General features: G+C 38.6%; 1 protein-coding gene across 1 annotated transcript in view; it reads left to right on the top strand.

Moving 5' to 3' along the window:
• Positions 1-490: 490 nt before the first annotated feature.
• SLC10A2 (solute carrier family 10 member 2) overlaps positions 491-18,370 on the top strand; it is a 181,723-nt gene continuing 163,843 nt past the window's right edge. Inside the window, exon 1 of the mRNA XM_044071953.1 lies at positions 491-891. Coding sequence (XP_043927888.1) covers positions 491-891 — 401 coding nt within the window. The remainder of the gene's footprint in view (positions 892-18,370) is intronic.

The raw sequence follows: 18,370 nt of genomic DNA, 5'->3' as shown, positions 1-18,370 counted from the left end.
ATATATTTACAAAAGTGTTGTCTCGTAAATGTTGGCTTGTAGGAATTCAGCTACCTAATAACTAAAACATAAAATGTACGCTCATGCAAACAACCTAATGTCGTTATCACCTAGTTTTACTGTTGTTGGGTCAGAACTGGCTTTGCCCTGGACAGTTAACGCACTGTTTAGAGTCATTAAAAGCAATGTCAATGACTTTAATTGAATTTTATGATTCATTGTAAGAGTATTTTTAACAAGCACTGAAATAATATACTTGTTGATTTCTCAAGAGTAACTCATAAAGAGTAGCTTAGATACCAAATGCCTTTTTGCAGTCAAATACTTGGTATATAAGGCAGGGGAAAGTCAAACTTTTTGAGCAGCATATAGAAACCGCCCTTCGTGGAACTTCACACAATGTATTTCTCCATACTTAATTAAAGCAGATGTGCTGATTAAAGACTGACCTTGGAATCAAACAGAGATCTAGCTTTCCTTTTCAGAAAGCATGGAAAAATACTTTAGAAATAAGGACATTAATTTTTCATACTGTTCTGAAAATGCAACTATTTGCAATAGCACACATGGTTTGGTGCCTCTTGACAATTTTAACCAGATACTAAACTCCGTTTTGAGCATTGTTCTTACTGTATTGCTGGCTCTGGTTATGTTCTCTATGGGCTGCACTGTAGAAGCTCCAAAGTTGTGGAAACATATAAAAAAGCCATGGGGTATATGTGTGGGCATTCTTTGTCAGTTTGGCATCATGCCCCTGACAGCCTTTTTGCTCTCAATCTTTTTCCAAATCCACCCTATCCAAGCTGTTGCTGTGCTAATTATGGGATGTTGTCCAGGAGGAACTGGCTCAAACATCTTGGCTTACTGGGTTGAAGGTGATATGGATCTCAGGTAAGCAGCTTTGGACTTTATTTCTAGTGACAGAGTGTTATCTCTAAGAGAGTGGATACCTGGCTCTCCAAAGGGCCATCTGCATGTATTTATTTCCTTAGTTACTTGTTTTCACTAAGCAGGGTAAAATAAGCAGCTTATGTATTTAGATAGCTATTTATTTGTTTGTTTCTTGACCAGGTAGATAGGCTGGTCCGAAGACCCTTTTTAACTGCTACCTGGACCTGAAGGCACAATAATGTGTAACCGATACAGTCCTTTAGCAAATCAGAGGTTCATAGAGTAACACTTACAGAAATCCGTCCATTCATACAACAAATTTACAGAAAGTAGTTTACACTAAATAAACATGAACACTTTTCATGGCCATAATGCCAGCTCAAATAATTGTGGAAATGACAGAGGTAAGTAGAAGATAAAGAATATAATAAATAGTAGTACAACAATTAGATAAGATTTAGTAATGCAACAATAAGTCATATTTTGTGGATTTGTATCAGAGAATATGTAAAGGTTAACACAAGAGCAGTTCTAAAACACAGAATAAGGCAGTTCCCCACTAATGAACTTTAACATGTAGACCTGGATTACACTCCCTAGTATCTATATACAAATCATGTGACACTAAGCAAATCAGCTAACTACCCAGTGTCTACAGAGTCACCCAGAAAGCTAAACACTTATGCCTACTGGCCAAATCTGCATGACATAAAAACAAAAGAAAAACAATGGTTGACTCAGGATAAAATGGATCCACAAATCTTTTTAATATTAGTATCGCACTCACGATCAGAAAAATAAAACAAAACCTGTTGGTGCACACTACTAAGCACTTTCATCTGGATCCACCAGACTTTATGAGAGTTGTACACAAACAAAGGTAGCGGCATTAAATAACCAGTTCAATTAACTAATTAATTCAAACCAGCCAATCCCTGCAAACAGGACTCCCTTAAAGGGATATTACCAAATGCCCTATTACACAAACAAAATAGTAAGTACATTGTTAAATAATTCATCTTTTTGTAACATTCTATGAATTTAAACATCTTAAACTTCATCTGCAATCAAATGCACCTTTTTAAACCATTTTGAACAAAATAATAACTTTGTAAAAATAAAACTATACGTTTCTAAAAAAATATATATATTTTTGAATTTCCAGTCACACACATCTCTAAATTGTCTGCTTTCTCTTGGAATAATTGGAACCTTAAGGTTAACACTGGTTAGCCCTCTTCCTCAGGATACTCAAAATAGAAATATTGGCAACGTACAGGCACTCAGCCTCAATTGCCAAACTAATTATTTAACTTCAAGCATGTTCTCTGTGTCTACACCCCTAATGTTCCTTACTACTTTATTGATGACAAAAAAAAAACATTTTTTGTATGTTTCACATTGTGAACAATGCCTACTAAGGGCGTTAGTGGATTTCTGCTTTTAATGTCATACAAATGTTCTCTTATTCCTTCCTTCAACTTTCTTTTGGTTTTTACCCACATAGAATGCATTGCAGCCTGTGCAAGTAGCCAAATATACCACCCCAGAAATGTCACAATTACATCTCCTTGGACAAGTGATAGTCCTATCATAGCCATCCACTGTAACATAAGGTCATTTGTGGATAAGCCTGCAATAGCAACAATGCCCACAGACATTCATATGTCCAAATCTAAGTTCAGTGTACCTGGCAGTTGTATTGGTTTCCAGTAGGTTTTTTATGGATTTGCAATTACTGAAAACAATTTTTGGTACCCCACCTAAAGCCTAGATTAGGAGTACACCCATACTAGATGCTATTCCATTTATTATTCCATTCAGTAGTGATGTGTATAGATATATTGCTCCCATTCATGACAACCGGAAGTTGATTTTCAACTCAGAAATGAAACAGGCTTTAGGTGGGGTACCAAAAACTGTGTTTTTTTGTCATCAATAAAGTAGTGAGGAACATTAGGGGTGTAGACACAGAGAACATAGTTGAAGTTAAAGAACTAGTTTGGCAATTGAGGCTGAATGCCTGTATGGTGTCAGGTCTTAATGATAATATTTGTATTTTGAGTATCCTGAGGATGAGGGCTAACCAGTGTTAACGTTAGGGTTCCAATTATTCCAAGAGGAAGCAGACAATTTAGAGATGTGTGTGATTGATATATAAACATATATATGATTTTTAGAAAAGTGTTTAGTTTTATTTTTGCAAAGTTATTATTTTGTGCAAAATGGTTTAAAAAGGTGCATTTGATTACAGATGAAGTTTAAGATGTTTAAATTCATAGAATGTTACAAAAAGATGAATTATTTAACAATGTACTGACTATTTTGTTTGTGTAATAGTGTATTTGGTAATATACCTTTAAGGGAGTCCTGTTTGTTTGCAGGGATTAGCTGGTTTGAATTAATTAGTTAATTGAACTTGTTATTTAATGCTGCTACCTTTGTTTGTGTACAACTCTGATAAAGTCTGCCTGATCCAGATGAAAGTGCTTAGTAGTGTGCACCAACAGGTTTTAATTGTTTTATTTTTCTGATCGTGAGTGTGATACTAATATTAAAAAGGCTTGTGAACCCTTTTGTCCTGAGTCAGTCATGTTTTTATTATGCCTAGTGAACTTTCCCAGTTTACAAATGAACAGAACAAGAATATAAAGTTAAACACAAAAAAGCACATAGAAGGCTGAGAAATATCTGATACAATTCATTCATTTTCTGATAACCAGTTAGTCCAATGTAGGGTTATATGGTCATGGGGAATTCCAAACTTATCCCAACACTCAGTGGATAAAAGGCAGTGAATAAAATCCAAAATAGAACACTATCCTATCACAAGAATGTACTCACACACGTGCACACGCACACAGACACACACACACACACACACACACACACACACACACACACACACACACACCAGCACCAGCACCAGCCTATATTGGCAGAACAGAAGGGCATTAAGCCAGAGATTGAAATATTTGTATGTTTTATATATATATATATATATATATATATATATATATATATATATATATATATATATATACGTATGTATATGAACACAAACACATGCATAAACACACATATACACAGATGCACACATGATGGAAATTTAGATGGCTACTTGCTCACCTATATGATATCTTTTAAATGTGAGAGGAAATCAGAGTGCCCAATAGAAACCAATACTAGTGTGAGAGGAAATCTGAGTGCCCACTAGAAACCAATACTAGTGTGAGAGGAAATCAGAGTGCCCAATACAAACCAATACTAGTGTGAGAGGAAATCTGAGTGCCCAGTACAAACCAATAATAGTGTGAGAGGAAATCAGAGTGCCTAATAGAAACCAATACTAGTGTGAGAGGAAATCAGAGTGCCCAATAGAAACCAATACTAGTGTGAGAGGAAATCAGAGTGCCCAATAGAAACCAATACTAGTGTGAGAGGAAATCAGAGTGCCCAATAGAAACCAATACTAGTGTGAGAGGAAATCAGAGTGCCGAATAGAAACCAATACTAGTGTGAGAGGAAATCAGAGTGCCCAATAGAAACCAATACTAGTGTGAGAGGAAATCAGAGTGCCCAATAGAAACCAATACTAGTGTGAGAGGAAATCAGAGTGCCCAATAGAAACCAATACTAGTGTGAGATGAAATCAGAGTGCCCAATAGAAACCAATACTAGTGCGAGAGAAAATCAGAGTGCCCAATAGAAACCAATACTAGTGTGAGAGGAAATCAGAGTGCCCAATAGAAACCGATATTAGTGTGAGAGGAAATCAGAGTGCCCAATAGAAACCAATAGTAGTCTGAGAGGAAATCAGAGTGCCCAATAGAAACCAATAGTAGTCTGAGAGGAAATCAGAGTGTCCAATACAAACCAATACTAGTGTGAGAGGAAATCAGAGTGCCCAATAGAAACCAATACTAGTGTGAGAGGAAATCAGAGTGCCCAATAGAAACCAATACTAGTGTGAGAGGAAATCAGAGTGTCTAATAGAAACCAATACTAGTGTGAGAGGAAATCAGAGTGCCCAACAGAAACCAATACTAGTGTGAGAGGAAATCAGAGTGCCCAATGGAAACCAATACTAGTGTGAGAGGAAATCAGAGTGCCCAATAGAAACCAATACTAGTGAGAGAGGAAATCAAGTGCCCAATAGAAACCAATACTAGTGTGAGAGGAAATCAGAGTGCCCAATAGAAACCAATACTAGTGTGAGAGGAAATCAGAGTGCCTAATAGAAACCAATACTAGTGTGAGAGGAAATCAGAGTGCCCAATAGAAACCAATACTAGTGTGAGAGGAAATCAGAGTGCCCAACAGAAACCAATACTAGTGTGAGAGGAAATCAGAGTGCCCATCAGAAACCAATACTAGTGTGAGAGGAAATCAGAGTGCCTAACAGAAACCAATACTAGTGTGAGAGGAAATCAGAGTGCCCAACAGAATCCAATACTAGTGTGAGAGGAAATCAGAGTGCCCAACAGAAACCAATACTAGTGTGAGAGGAAATCAGAGTGCCCAACAGAAACCAATACTAGTGTGAGAGGAAATCAGAGTGCCCAACAGAAACCAATACTAGTGTGAGAGGAAATCAGAGTGCCCAACAGAAACCAATACTAGTGTGAGAGGAAATCAGAGTGTCTAATAGAAACCAATACTAGTGTGAGAGGAAATCAGAGTGCCCAACAGAAACCAATACTAGTGTGAGAGGAAATCAGAGTGCCTAATAGAAACCAATACTAGTGTGAGAGGAAATCAGAGTGCCCAATAGAAACCAATACTAGTGAGAGAGGAAATCAAGTGCCCAATAGAAACCAATACTAGTGTGAGAGGAAATCAGAGTGCCCAATACAAACCAATACTAGTGTGAGAGGAAATCTGAGTGCCCAATACAAACCAATACTAGTGTGAGAGGAAATCAGAGTGCCCAATACAAACCAATACTAGTGTGAGAGGAAATCTGAGTGCCCAATACAAACCAATACTAGTGTGAGAGGAAATCAGAGTGCCCAATAGAAACCAATACTAGTGTGAGAGGAAATCAGAGTGCCGAACAGAAACCAATACTAGTGTGAGAGGAAATCAGAGTGCCCAATAGAAACCAATACTAGTGTGAGAGGAATCAGAGTGCCCAATAGAAACCAATACTAGTGTGAGAGGAAATCAGAGTGCCCAATAGAAACCAATACTAGTGTGAGATGAAATCAGAGTGCCCAATAGAAACCAATACTAGTGTGAGAGGAAATCAGAGTGCCCAATAGAAACCAATACTAGTGTGAGAGGAAATCAGAGTGCCCAATAGAAACCAATATTAGTGTGAGAGGAAATCAGAGTGCCCAATAGAAACCAATAGTAGTGTGAGAGGAAATCAGAGTGTCCAATAGAAACCAATACTAGTGTGAGAGGAAATCAGAGTGCCCAATAGAAACCAATACTAGTGTGAGAGGAAATCAGAGTGCCCAATAGAAACCAATACTAGTGTGAGAGGAAATCAGAGTGCCCAATAGAAACCAATACTAGTGTGAGAGGAAATCAGAGTGTCTAATAGAAACCAATACTAGTGTGAGAGGAAATCAGAGTGCCCAACAGAAACCAATACTAGTGTGAGAGGAAATCAGAGTGCCCAATAGAAACCAATACTAGTGTGAGAGGAAATCAGAGTGCCCAATAGAAACCAATACTAGTGAGAGAGGAAATCAAGTGCCCAATAGAAACCAATACTAGTGTGAGAGGAAATCAGAGTGCCCAATAGAAACCAATACTAGTGTGAGAGGAAATCAGAGTGCCTAATAGAAACCAATACTAATGTGAGAGGAAATCAGAGTGCCCAATAGAAACCAATACTAGTGTGAGAGGAAATCAGAGTGCCCAACAGAAACCAATACTAGTGTGAGAGGAAATCAGAGTGCCCATCAGAAACCAATACTAGTGTGAGAGGAAATCAGAGTGCCTAACAGAAACCAATACTAGTGTGAGAGGAAATCAGAGTGCCCAACAGAATCCAATACTAGTGTGAGAGGAAATCAGAGTGCCCAACAGAAACCAATACTAGTGTGAGAGGAAATCAGAGTGCCCAACAGAAACCAATACTAGTGTGAGAGGAAATCAGAGTGCCCAACAGAAACCAATACTATTGTGAGAGGAAATCAGAGTGCCCAACAGAAACCAATACTAGTGGGAGAGGAAAGCAGAGTGCCCAACAAAAACCAATACTAGTGTGAGAGGAAATCAGAGTGCCCAACAGAAACCAATACTAGTGTGAGAGGAAATCAGAGTGCCCAACAGAAACCATTACTAGTGTGAGAGGAAATCAGAGTGCCCAACAGAAATCAATACTAGTGTGAGAGGAAATCAGAGTGCCCAATAGAAACCAATACTAGTGTGAGAGGAAATCATCGAGTGCCCAATAAAAACCAATACTAGTGTGAGAGGAAATCATCGAGTGCCCAACAGAAATTAATACTAGTGTGAGAGGAAATCAGAGTGCCCAATAGAAACCAATACTAGTGTGAGAGGAAATCAGAGTGCCCAATAGAAACCAATGCTAGTGTGAGAGGAAATCAGAGTGCCCAATAGAAACCAATACTAGTGTGAGAGGAAATCAGAGTGCACAATAGAAACCAATACTAGTGTGAGAGGAAATCAGAGTGCCCAATAGAAACCAATACTAGTGTGAGAGGAAATCAGAGTGCCCAATAGAAACCAATACTAGTGTGAGAGGAAATCAGAGTGCCCAATAGAAACCAATAGTAGTGTGAGAGGAAATCAGAGTGCACAATAGAAACCAATACTAGTGTGAGAGGAAATCAGAGTGCCCAATAGAAACCAATACTAGTGTGATTTGGTAGCATGAAAATACTAGCAAACTGTTGAACAATGAAAGTCATAAACAATGCATACATAAAATGAAATACCACCAATAAAAGTTAAAACTGAGCAGAAATCCACAATTCATATTTTAGTTTGGCTGAATATCAGAGAGAGATAAGTAACCACTTAGGATAGCTTTGGTGCATATTTCAATAAAGCTAAATTGCATTTCAAGAAAGTAAAATTATTTTCAAAGTCATGTATGATATACATGTTAGTCAAAATTATCTAAAGGTAAGTAAATAGATGTCTAATGGGGACAGATGAAAAGGATTCAGAATCAAGGAGGGAATGTGAATTTGAATATGAGATCAAACCTCAAAGCAAAATGTTATTGCTTATATGAGGATCACGGGCAGAAAACAGGCTGAAGAATGAAGAGCAATTATAACGCTGATACAACAGTATAGAATTTGCCATTGTACAAACTTGAAGCAACACATATCTTATTTGACACAGATTCAGCAAATGTAGATTTTTGTTACGTTTTATTTATTTGTTTGTTGAGCGGGGTAGAGCACTGATCCTGCTGGACCATTTTCTGGTTTAGCCCAGGGATACATGAAATTTTCAGACAGCTCAAAATAGCACATTGCAGTCACAGTATAATACCATGACTGACAAACAGAATATGCATTTCTAAACAATTACAATTATACACATAGTAGTCAAACTAGTCACAGTATATCTGTTACATTATTAAATGTAATATACAATCTAAAAAACAGCTATAATTACAGTATAATATATATATAGAACTCAAAATAATTGACTTTAACAATTATCTTAGTTTCTGGTGTCATTCCAGGGGAATCCAGTATCTGACAACCTGGGAAGATATGATCAACAGACCACGATGCTTTGCCAGAGATGGCCTGCATCTGTCTCTTCTGGGCTTCAGGCTTCTGGCAAAAGCTCTTGTCTCCCCTGTAGTGCCATTTTTAGGAAAGTGATGAAGTTAAAACTACCAACATAAAAATTTCAACAAAACACAAGTTAAAGGTCATGCTGCTAAATGCTAGGACTCTAAACATGAAACTGCACTCATTGCAAGCAAACCTAACCCTGGAAAATGCTGACATCTGGGCAGTCACAGAAACCTGGTTCAAAGCTGTGGAGAGCACCCCAGCCTTACCTGGTTACTCATCCTATCATACATTCATACCCCAAACTTTGAGCAGTTAAGGCAAAGAAGGTGGAATTTCAATATACATTAAAGACATACACACCTCCAGGCTGGTCAAACAGTATGACGCACAGGAGACACTCCAGGTGCAGTTAACCATTGACAAGACCCATATTCAAATTATAGCTAGCTACCAGCCCACAAATCTGACTCAAGATGTCCAATCCGCCTATTTGGACCTGTTTAAATCAATCAAGATTCAGCTCTTTACCCTGATCCTGGGTGACTTTAACTTTCCAAACATAGACTGAAAGAACTACTCATGCCAGAACACAAATGCCCAGAAATTCCTTGATTTTGTCAATGCAAATGCCTTGGAACAGCTAGTCAATACCCCCACAAGGGGTGATAATATCTTGGACTTGGTATTAACCAACATGAGTAACCACAGCAGCATCCCTATAGTATCATCCTCCCTGGTAAGATCCGACCCCAAAGTGGTCACTTTCAATGTCATCATCTCCCCCAACCCCCCTCTAGCTAGGATCAGACATAAAAACTTCTCCAAAGCTGATTACAGCCTCCTGAGAGATGGTATAAACAGCTTCACAGCCCCCTCCCCCTCTGTAGGAATTGGCACCAATATCCAAAAGTACACCAAAGCACTATACAAGCATTTATATAGATGCCTGGAATCAGAAATACCCGAAAGGACTAAATCATCATCCGCAAGGAAGAGTAAACCTGTCTGGTGGACATTTGCAATAAATAAACTCTATAACAAAAGGAAAAAAATTGCTGTCCAAGACCAAGACGGAGCAGGTGCCTAAATGAAAACAATGTCTCATTAGCCTGAACAAGCAAATAAGAGCACTCGTGAAATCCTCCAAAGCAAACTTCGAGTTCAAATTAGCCATATCTACTAGAGACAATCATAAGGCCTTCTTCACATATGTCCACAACCTCAAAGGAAGCACCTAGGTCTGTTCAGAACAGATGGTCAAGGACACCACATGTACAAATGCCGAAGATATAGCAAACTTGCTGGCTGACAGATTCAGCAAAAACTTTACCCCTCTGTCACCCCCATCACTAAATCAGGACATCCCCAGTACCTTCCCCCTTTCCCTTATATCTAGGGAACAGGTCATCACTGCTCTCTCAAAGGCAAAAAATACAGCCTCCATGGGACCCAATAACATCCCAGGCTGCATCCTATGTGAACTCTGGTAGGAACTTGCAGCATCATTAGGCACCCTATTCAACCAAAGCCTGAGCACTGGCTTGATCCCAACTGAGTAGAGGGCATCCACTGTCATCCCTTTACTCAAAGGTGGAGCATCCACCGATCCAGGAAATTATAGATCCATCAGCCTAGCTAGCCTGATCTGCAAGGCCATGGAATGGATTACCATGGACCTCATTAACAAGGACATTGGCAACCTCCAAACACTTGATCCCACACAGCTTGGTGTCATCAAGGGGAGGTCATATCTGCTAAATTTGGTCGACTTCTTTTCTAACAGTCACCAAAGCCTTGGACGAGGGAAAGATGGTGCATACCTCCTACCTTGACCTGGCCAAAGCCTTTGACACTATTTCCTACTCAGGCATAATAGATAAACTCTCTCAACTAGGCATCAATCCATATGTTACTAGATGGGTAGCAAACTGGCTTACTGATAGAACCCACATAGTCAAAATTTGGGAAGCCATCTCAAGCAGTAGACTGGTAACAAGTGGCAGGGTTTGGTGTTGGGGCCTCTGTTATTTGGGATATACTTTTCTGAGGTACAAGCCAAAACCAGTGGGCTATGGCTGACCAGGTTTGCACATGACTGCAAGCTGTGTGCTGTCATCAATTCACCTAGTGATGTGGACATCCTCCAAGAGGGTCACACTTAGTAATATGAGTTATATACAGACAAATGATTGGTGTCAGAAACATGGCCTCAAGCTGAATACCAAAAAATGCATCATCATCCCCTTTGGGGAGAGTAATGTCCCCACAGATTATCACATTAATAACAACGTCCTAAGCACGCAATCAGTCATGAGGGATTTGGGCACCCAGGTTGAGAGCAACCTGACATTTGACCACCATGTTGCTTCCATTGCACGGAAAGCCTTCTACATGGCCCACCTTATAAGTAAGGGTATCTCATCCAAGAACAAGGAGGTCATAACATCCCTTTATTCTTCATTTATAAGCCCCATTATTCAGCACAACTCCCCTTTCAGCATGTACCTCACAAAGCATATGCAGCAGCTGGAGAAACCACAAAGGTTCTTCACCAGGAGAATCCAGGGTCTCAAACATCTGCCATACACAGATAGGCTAAAAGCCCTTACCCTCTACTCAGTTTCATACAGACTCCTCAGAGGTGACCTCTGTCTGTCATACAAGGCAATCACGGACCTCACCTTGATGGGACTGCTGCATAACCGCAAGTCGAGCTCCACTCAAGTAACCCACATGCACTGCCTCAACCTGGTCTGTGACATCAACAAGACTTGTTGGCAGGACAGATTTGTGTCCTAGAGACTCTCCCATCTATGGAATAGACTCCCTCTCCACATTAAGAGAGTACCTCTTTACCTATTTTTAAGCGCAACCTGGATACCTGAATGGAAAACAGAAAATATACCCCTGGGATTCCACCCATGTCCCTGCTGGACAGGGGCATCGGGTGCTGATTTGTCTAAACATGGGCTAAACTGTTTGATAGACTTATAAGAGCCTCAGGGCCAATAGTCTAGTAACCTCCTAGATCCTATGCTGAGAAGTTGGATTTTGGGATGGACTTTTGTGAGTCCTGTGTTAAAGAAACAATAATATGTTACCTGTTTGAATAAAAAGGACTTCAGTTCTGAGTAAAATTTAGGAATGGGTGTAAAGCGTACTATGCCATTATCCTTAAATGCAGAATTTTTTCAGTGGTATTGAACACCAGTGTAGAAACCCTCAGCAGAGGTATACTCCATGTAAACCAATGGGGTATATTGGTATACTGGCACCTCCACCTGTTAGCAAAAATTGATGTTCATCATATTGATCACTGCTGCAGTAGTCTTAGTGATATGAGTTATATACAGTCAAGGATATAACAGTCAGCCAGCTTCCAAAGCTTCAGGGCACCTACCATATACCCAAACTGTCAAGCAGCTAAAGCTGAGCTGACTTAAAGACAAGTTTGGGTGCAAAGCCCTTCAGAGCATTCCTGCTGCCGATGAGTACACTTCTCTGAGGCTTCCTAGGATCAACAGTTGGCTTGTGCTTTTCTTTGCTGGGCAGATAAGTTCCCTTTGGGAAAAAAACTTTCATTATGTTAAATTTATTGATGTTTTATTATTTTCCTATTCAGGAAGGCTATTTTAAAGAAAGGAGTGTTGTGTTTTAACAGACTGTATCAAGACTGTAACATACTTTTAAATGGAGCACTAGTCATTAAAAGTACTGTCAGTTTAAAAGTAGTATTAACTAACTGAAAACATATTTTCTGTGGAAAAATCATGTTTATTTTTCCTTGATGTGGCTGGCATAGTGTTTGAAAGTGCTTTTTACTGTGGTTTTTTTCTGTCAAAAAATAACTTTTGTGGACCGGTGGTTTTACTTAGATTTGCTACTTGTCTTCCCTGGGAAAGAAGCACCATGTTCAGCTTGTCCATGGAACAGACTACCTGTCCCATGGTTCATTCTTCTTCCAGCTGCAAAAAGAAAAAAAAAATAAGCAAACAGACTCTGCCACCACAGCAGAGTAGCAATTTGCCTTAGCTGCAGATGGGTGACTCTGCTGTGGCCATTTGTTGCACCATTCATCTTTTATCCCAGATTTCCAGTACAGCCAGTATGGTGGGGTGAGCCACATACTCAGCAGCTGTTGGAGTCCCCTCAGTGAGCAAGGGGCAGACACTTGTCAATCCTGGGAGTGGGAACAGGGAAGGTTTCCCTGTAGTGTCAGAATGCTGTGCCCATCCCTGGGGAAGCAGCTGCTGCCAGTAGTAACACAGTTCACCCCCATGTTTCCTGTCAAAAAGAAACAGAAAACCAAGCATATATCTACTCCTCCTTAAATTCCTTTAGACAGAAGTAGTTTACTGGATCTGTCCCAGGGTTTAATTCAGGCTAATGATGCTTCTAGTAAAGTAGTTTCTGGTAAAAGAAAGAAGGATTAATGATCCTTCTAGTCAAGTAGTTTCTAGTAAAAGAAAGAGGGATTCCTCTTTTCCTGAAGATATTCAGGATTCTGAATCTGAACAAGAAGTTGCAGGGAGGGATTCAGAGTTTTTTTCCTCAGATTTCTGATTAAGATTCAGAGAACTCAAGTTACTTATTCTCCCTGTGGGGGGCTCTTTTTCTTTGAGACTATTTCTAGAATGTGTCAATGTTTTCAGTGGGAGAACACAGGTTTATCAGTCACTCAAAAATACTAAGTGTTTTTCAGAAGGATTTTCCAAAGCTACACTCATTCCTCCTGTCCTATCAGCTTTAGAGGATGTGTGTGGTACTGTCTGCAGTTTTCCTGTTGGTCAGCCACCTGTTCCTAAAAAGGCAGCTAGTCTGTATAAAATTCATCAGTCTTTGAAAATGTGTTTATACACTATTCCCAAACCTGGCATGCAGCTATAACCTTAGTTGGTACCCACTGCTATTAACCACTTAGTTAATTCCAATTCTACTGTTTCTGATAATGATGGCAACATTATTGATAGGTATGGGGAAAATGTATATACTTCTGCATGTTTGGTTTTCAGAATTTTGAATTGTCAGGTTCATATGTTAAAGCTTGTTCTGACAAAATGTGAAGGTATGAGAAACATTTTATCTGCAGTCTCTTCTTCTGAGGAAAATCTGTTTAAGTCATTACTCATTATTTTCAGTGTGTTGTAGGGACTGTGTTGTATCAGGGATACGTCCACTGATACTGTTTTCAGAAGGTTTGCATGGCTACATTCTTAGAACCTTCCTGCTGATGTTAAAAATGAGATTTTAAAGTCTCTCTTGGATATAGATTTAGTGTTTGACTCATCTGCTGCAGAGGTGATCAAAAGTGAGACAAAAGGGGGAGGCTAATCAGTGAATTGTTCAAGGGATTTTATTTCTCCTCTTCAGTTTTTGGCTGAAAACAGAATACAGTCTCAACAGAATTCAGGTAAATAGACCTTTAATAAGGAATGGCAAGGGAGTTCCAAAAAGAAGTCTCTAACCTCTCAAAACCAAGGACAGTTCAATGTGTCTGACTGACGATTCAAGAGATTTTGTAACCCACTCCCACCATGTCCCCCTTTTTCTTCAAGAAAGTCTTAATTTCCTTTTTTCTGTTTGGCAGCAGCGTACTTCAAGACAAATGGGTTCTGAATATCATTCAATAAGATTACAGATGGTAGTGGAAGGAAATTCCAACTTTCCAGGAGGACATTCCTCATCCTCCAGATCAGACTCTTTTGTTTCTGTTCATCCTTCCTAAGTGGGAAGGTTTTTATTCAAGGAAGTTCCTAGTACCGAAGAAAGAAAATGCTTGGACACCAATTCTGGTTCTTTCTTTCTTAAACTTGTTTGTGATAGTGCCCTACTTCAAAATGAAGTCACTTTACAATCTGCTATCTTTTCTTTCACTTTCAAGTTTCCTGGTAATATGTTTATCATCTCATCCCTATTCATCCAGATTTCAGACATTTCCTAAGATTTTCTATGTCTGGATCAAATTACCAGTTCTCGCCCTTAATCTTTGAACACTCCACTGCACCAAGACTGTTCACAAAGTGTCAAAGTCTATTTATGACTCATTGTAGGCTACAGGGTATCCACATTTTTCCATACTTAGATGAGTTGCTTATCTTTGCAGAGTCTGTTTCAAAGTGTTAGAATTCTCTCTTTTGGGTGAGAGATCTCTTATAAAAGCTGGGATTCCAACAGAACTGGGATTCCGGGTACTGGTTAAGGCTCTTGCCACCCCTTTAGTGCCTTTTTTAGGCAGTATTCCAAAGACCAAAATTCCACAGTAACACCTACAGACAAATGCAGTCTGACTGTTATGCTGTTTAATGTTTGAAGTCTAAATCTCAAGATGCACTCGCTTGAAGCTCTACTCAAAATGGAGAATGTTGACATCCGTGCTGCAATGGAGACCTGGTTTAAAGAGGCAGGAAGCACCCCTGCATTCCCAGAATACAACTCATTCCATACCTTTTGGCCCCAGAATACATCCGGAAGCTCCAAAAGTGGTGGTGTCTCCATATTCTTAAAGGATACGCATACCTGTAGACTGGTAGCCCAGCACAATGCATCCGAGATACTTCAAGTAAAACTAACACTGAGTAAGATGGCGATACAAGTCATAGCCTGCTACAGAACCCCAAACATGTCCCTAGACTCTCACTCCAATTTCCTAAACACCCTGGAATCAATCAAGGTCCAACCCAATACTCTCATACTGGGTGACTTCAACTACCTTCCATCAACTGGGAAAACTATTCAAGTACCAATGTACTTTCAGGAATTTATCAATTCCAATGCCCTGGACCAGCTCATTCTGACCCCCACTAGAGGAAGCAACATCCTCGATCTGGTTATCACAAACATGGGAGACCGTTGCCCCATACCTATAGTCAATTCTTCCTGGTTAAATCTGACCACAAACTGATCACCATGGAAATCTCCATCTCACCTACAACCCCCCTCCCACTTAGGTGACCAACCTGAAAAACTTCTCTAAAGCTAACTTTGGGCTCCTAAAACCAGAGGTGGCTAACTTCTCGGCACCCTTGCCAATGGAAAAAAGCTGCATGACTGCTGAATCATACACCAATGCACATTACGACCATGTACACAAATGCATGGACTTTGTCATACCAAATAGAACTAATACACTCTCCTCCAAAAAAAGGAAGCCAATCTGGTGGTTCTCAGTCATCAATAAACTCTACAACAGAAGGAAGGAACTGTTGCAGAAAAAATGAAGTCACAAGACTGGAAAACCTCCCTTATCAGTCTCAACAAAAAGCTGAGATCCCTTATCAAATCCTCTAAAGCCAGCTATGAAGGCAGAATTGCGGCTGACACCAACAACACCATAAAGCCTTCTATAGCTATATCAAAAACCTCAAAGGCAATACCCAGATTTGCTCTGAGTTATTGCACAATGGCACCTCCTATACTGAGCCAACAGATATAGCCAACATACTGGCTAACAGATTCAGTGCCAACTTTAACCCTCCCCCCAAGGGCCCTATCACAATACCAGAAGAAAGCCTGGTACACATCATTTCTGCAGCACAGGTAAAAGCTGCATTGTCCAAAGTCAAGAATACAGAGTCCATGGGACCTGATAATATCCCTGTCTGCATCCTACATGAGCTACAAAATTAACTGGCACTACATCTGTGTGTCCTGTTCAATCACAGCCTTACAGAATAAAACAAAAACAGTAAAGCAGCACTCTGTTTATTCACCAGTCAAAAATAAAGCTTTTTGGTAACACTCTTCATCAGTATGTTAATACCATCTTAATCACAGTTTAAATAATAATTTTACCAAGAACACATGACACAACCAACCAATAAAAAGTTAGTTTCAATCAATTAACTAACCTTATAAAACTTAGACATATTATTAAAACATTTCCATCAAACATTTCATTAACATTTCTCTATTGACATTTTTTAATGTTTGTGTAAGATTATCTTTAAGACACCTAGAGCACTTACCTACATAGAAACATTCACATACCATGCAAGTAGCCAAGTATATTATTGATTCAGTGTTACAGGTTGCATGACATTCCATCTTATACATTTCCTTACTTATAGGATGTTTATACACTAACTCACTACATATATCTTTACAGCAACTACAATTATAGCATGGCACAGTCCCGTTTTTATTCCTAGCTATCATTTCCTTATTATTGTCTAAAGTCTTTACAACATAAATCCCTCTTTAAATTCAAACAATTCCTATGTGCAAATCTTGGCTTCTCCCCTACAATAGGTATTAGTTCTGACACTGATGTTAATATACACCAGTTTTTATATATTACATTTCTATTTCTTTACTTAAATTATTCTGGGTAGTAATATATCCTCAGCTGGTTTTTACTTACCTGTATATGTTTGTGGAGTACCACTAAATACAGGAGGTGCTAATTTGTCCCTTTCTTTTAATATTACTCATACATTAGTGTATATCAAAGCCTCATTATATCCCCTTTCCTTAAATTCCTCAGCTAATGCTTCCATTTGTTCCTTACATTTTATTACGTTTGTATTTAATCTACTTATTCTCAATAATTGACTTTTCACTATTCCACGAAACACATGCTCAGAATGCATGCTCATGGCATGAGTGTACCTATTAACTTGTATATCCTTTCTATACAGTTGTATCCATTTTTTTCCCTTCTCTATACAATAATATATCCAAATAACTTATCTGTTGTTCAGAGTAACTCATTTTAAATTCTAAAAATGCTGTACAATTATTTAAATATTGAACACATTTAACAGACTTTCAACATCTCCATCCCATACTAAGAAACAATCATCCACAAAACGCTGGTAAAACTGTACATTTTGTTTATATGGGTTCCTTCCACTATATATATATATATATATATATATATATATATATATATATATATATATATATATATACATATTTTTTTTCCTCTTCCCATTGATTCAAGACAATGTTTGCATAGGTGTTGGCCATGACTTGTAAATATGGGTGACCATTAAACAAGAAAACATTGTTTGTTAAAACCATCTCTATCCTACTGCATATAGGTTCTATGCTAGTTCCAATCATTCTTGTCTTTGCACATAGGAATTCACAAATTGCATCTATGCCATGCTCATTAGGTATTATAGGTATTACTGTAAATAGTGAGTTTATGTTGAGTTACTAATAAATGTATATCATTGGTTTTTCTATAGTTATATCATTCATAAAGTTTCTTCAAGAAGTCATTAGTGTCTTTAATATAACTAGAGCATAATGGTAAGTATTGTTTTAAAACATCCTGCATATATATAGATAATGGTTTGGTAATCCAACCTTTGCTTGATACAATTGGCCTCATAGGAGGTTCAGTAAGGGATTTATGCAGCTTAGGTATACCATATATAATAGGGGTAACAGGGCAGGTGACTGTTAAATAGTTGAATAATTCTATAGAAATATTCCCTTGTAGCTGTAAATCATACACAAACATGTTAACCTTGGATAGTATCTTCCAAATGTCAGTGAAATTAACTTCTTTAAAGGTACTAGCATCATTTAAAAAAATTCATAGCTGCTATATATGTATTTTTATCATACAACACTATTGTTCCATCTTTATCTGCTTGTCTAACAATCAAATTGTCAACTGTTTCTAAGTCACATAGTGCCTTATACTCATCATATTTAAGATTAAAATATTTTTTACTGTTAGAATTATTTTTTGTTTCTTATACAGTGACCTAAAATCCTCTTCACAT

This window comes from Protopterus annectens, chromosome 5.part0 (assembly GCF_019279795.1).
Source record: "Protopterus annectens isolate FY-2018-M chromosome 5.part0, PAN1.0, whole genome shotgun sequence".
Taxonomy (NCBI): Eukaryota; Metazoa; Chordata; order Ceratodontiformes; family Protopteridae; genus Protopterus; species Protopterus annectens.
The sequence above is the reverse complement of the archived record's forward strand: the minus strand, read 5'-3'. Positions and strand labels throughout refer to the sequence as shown.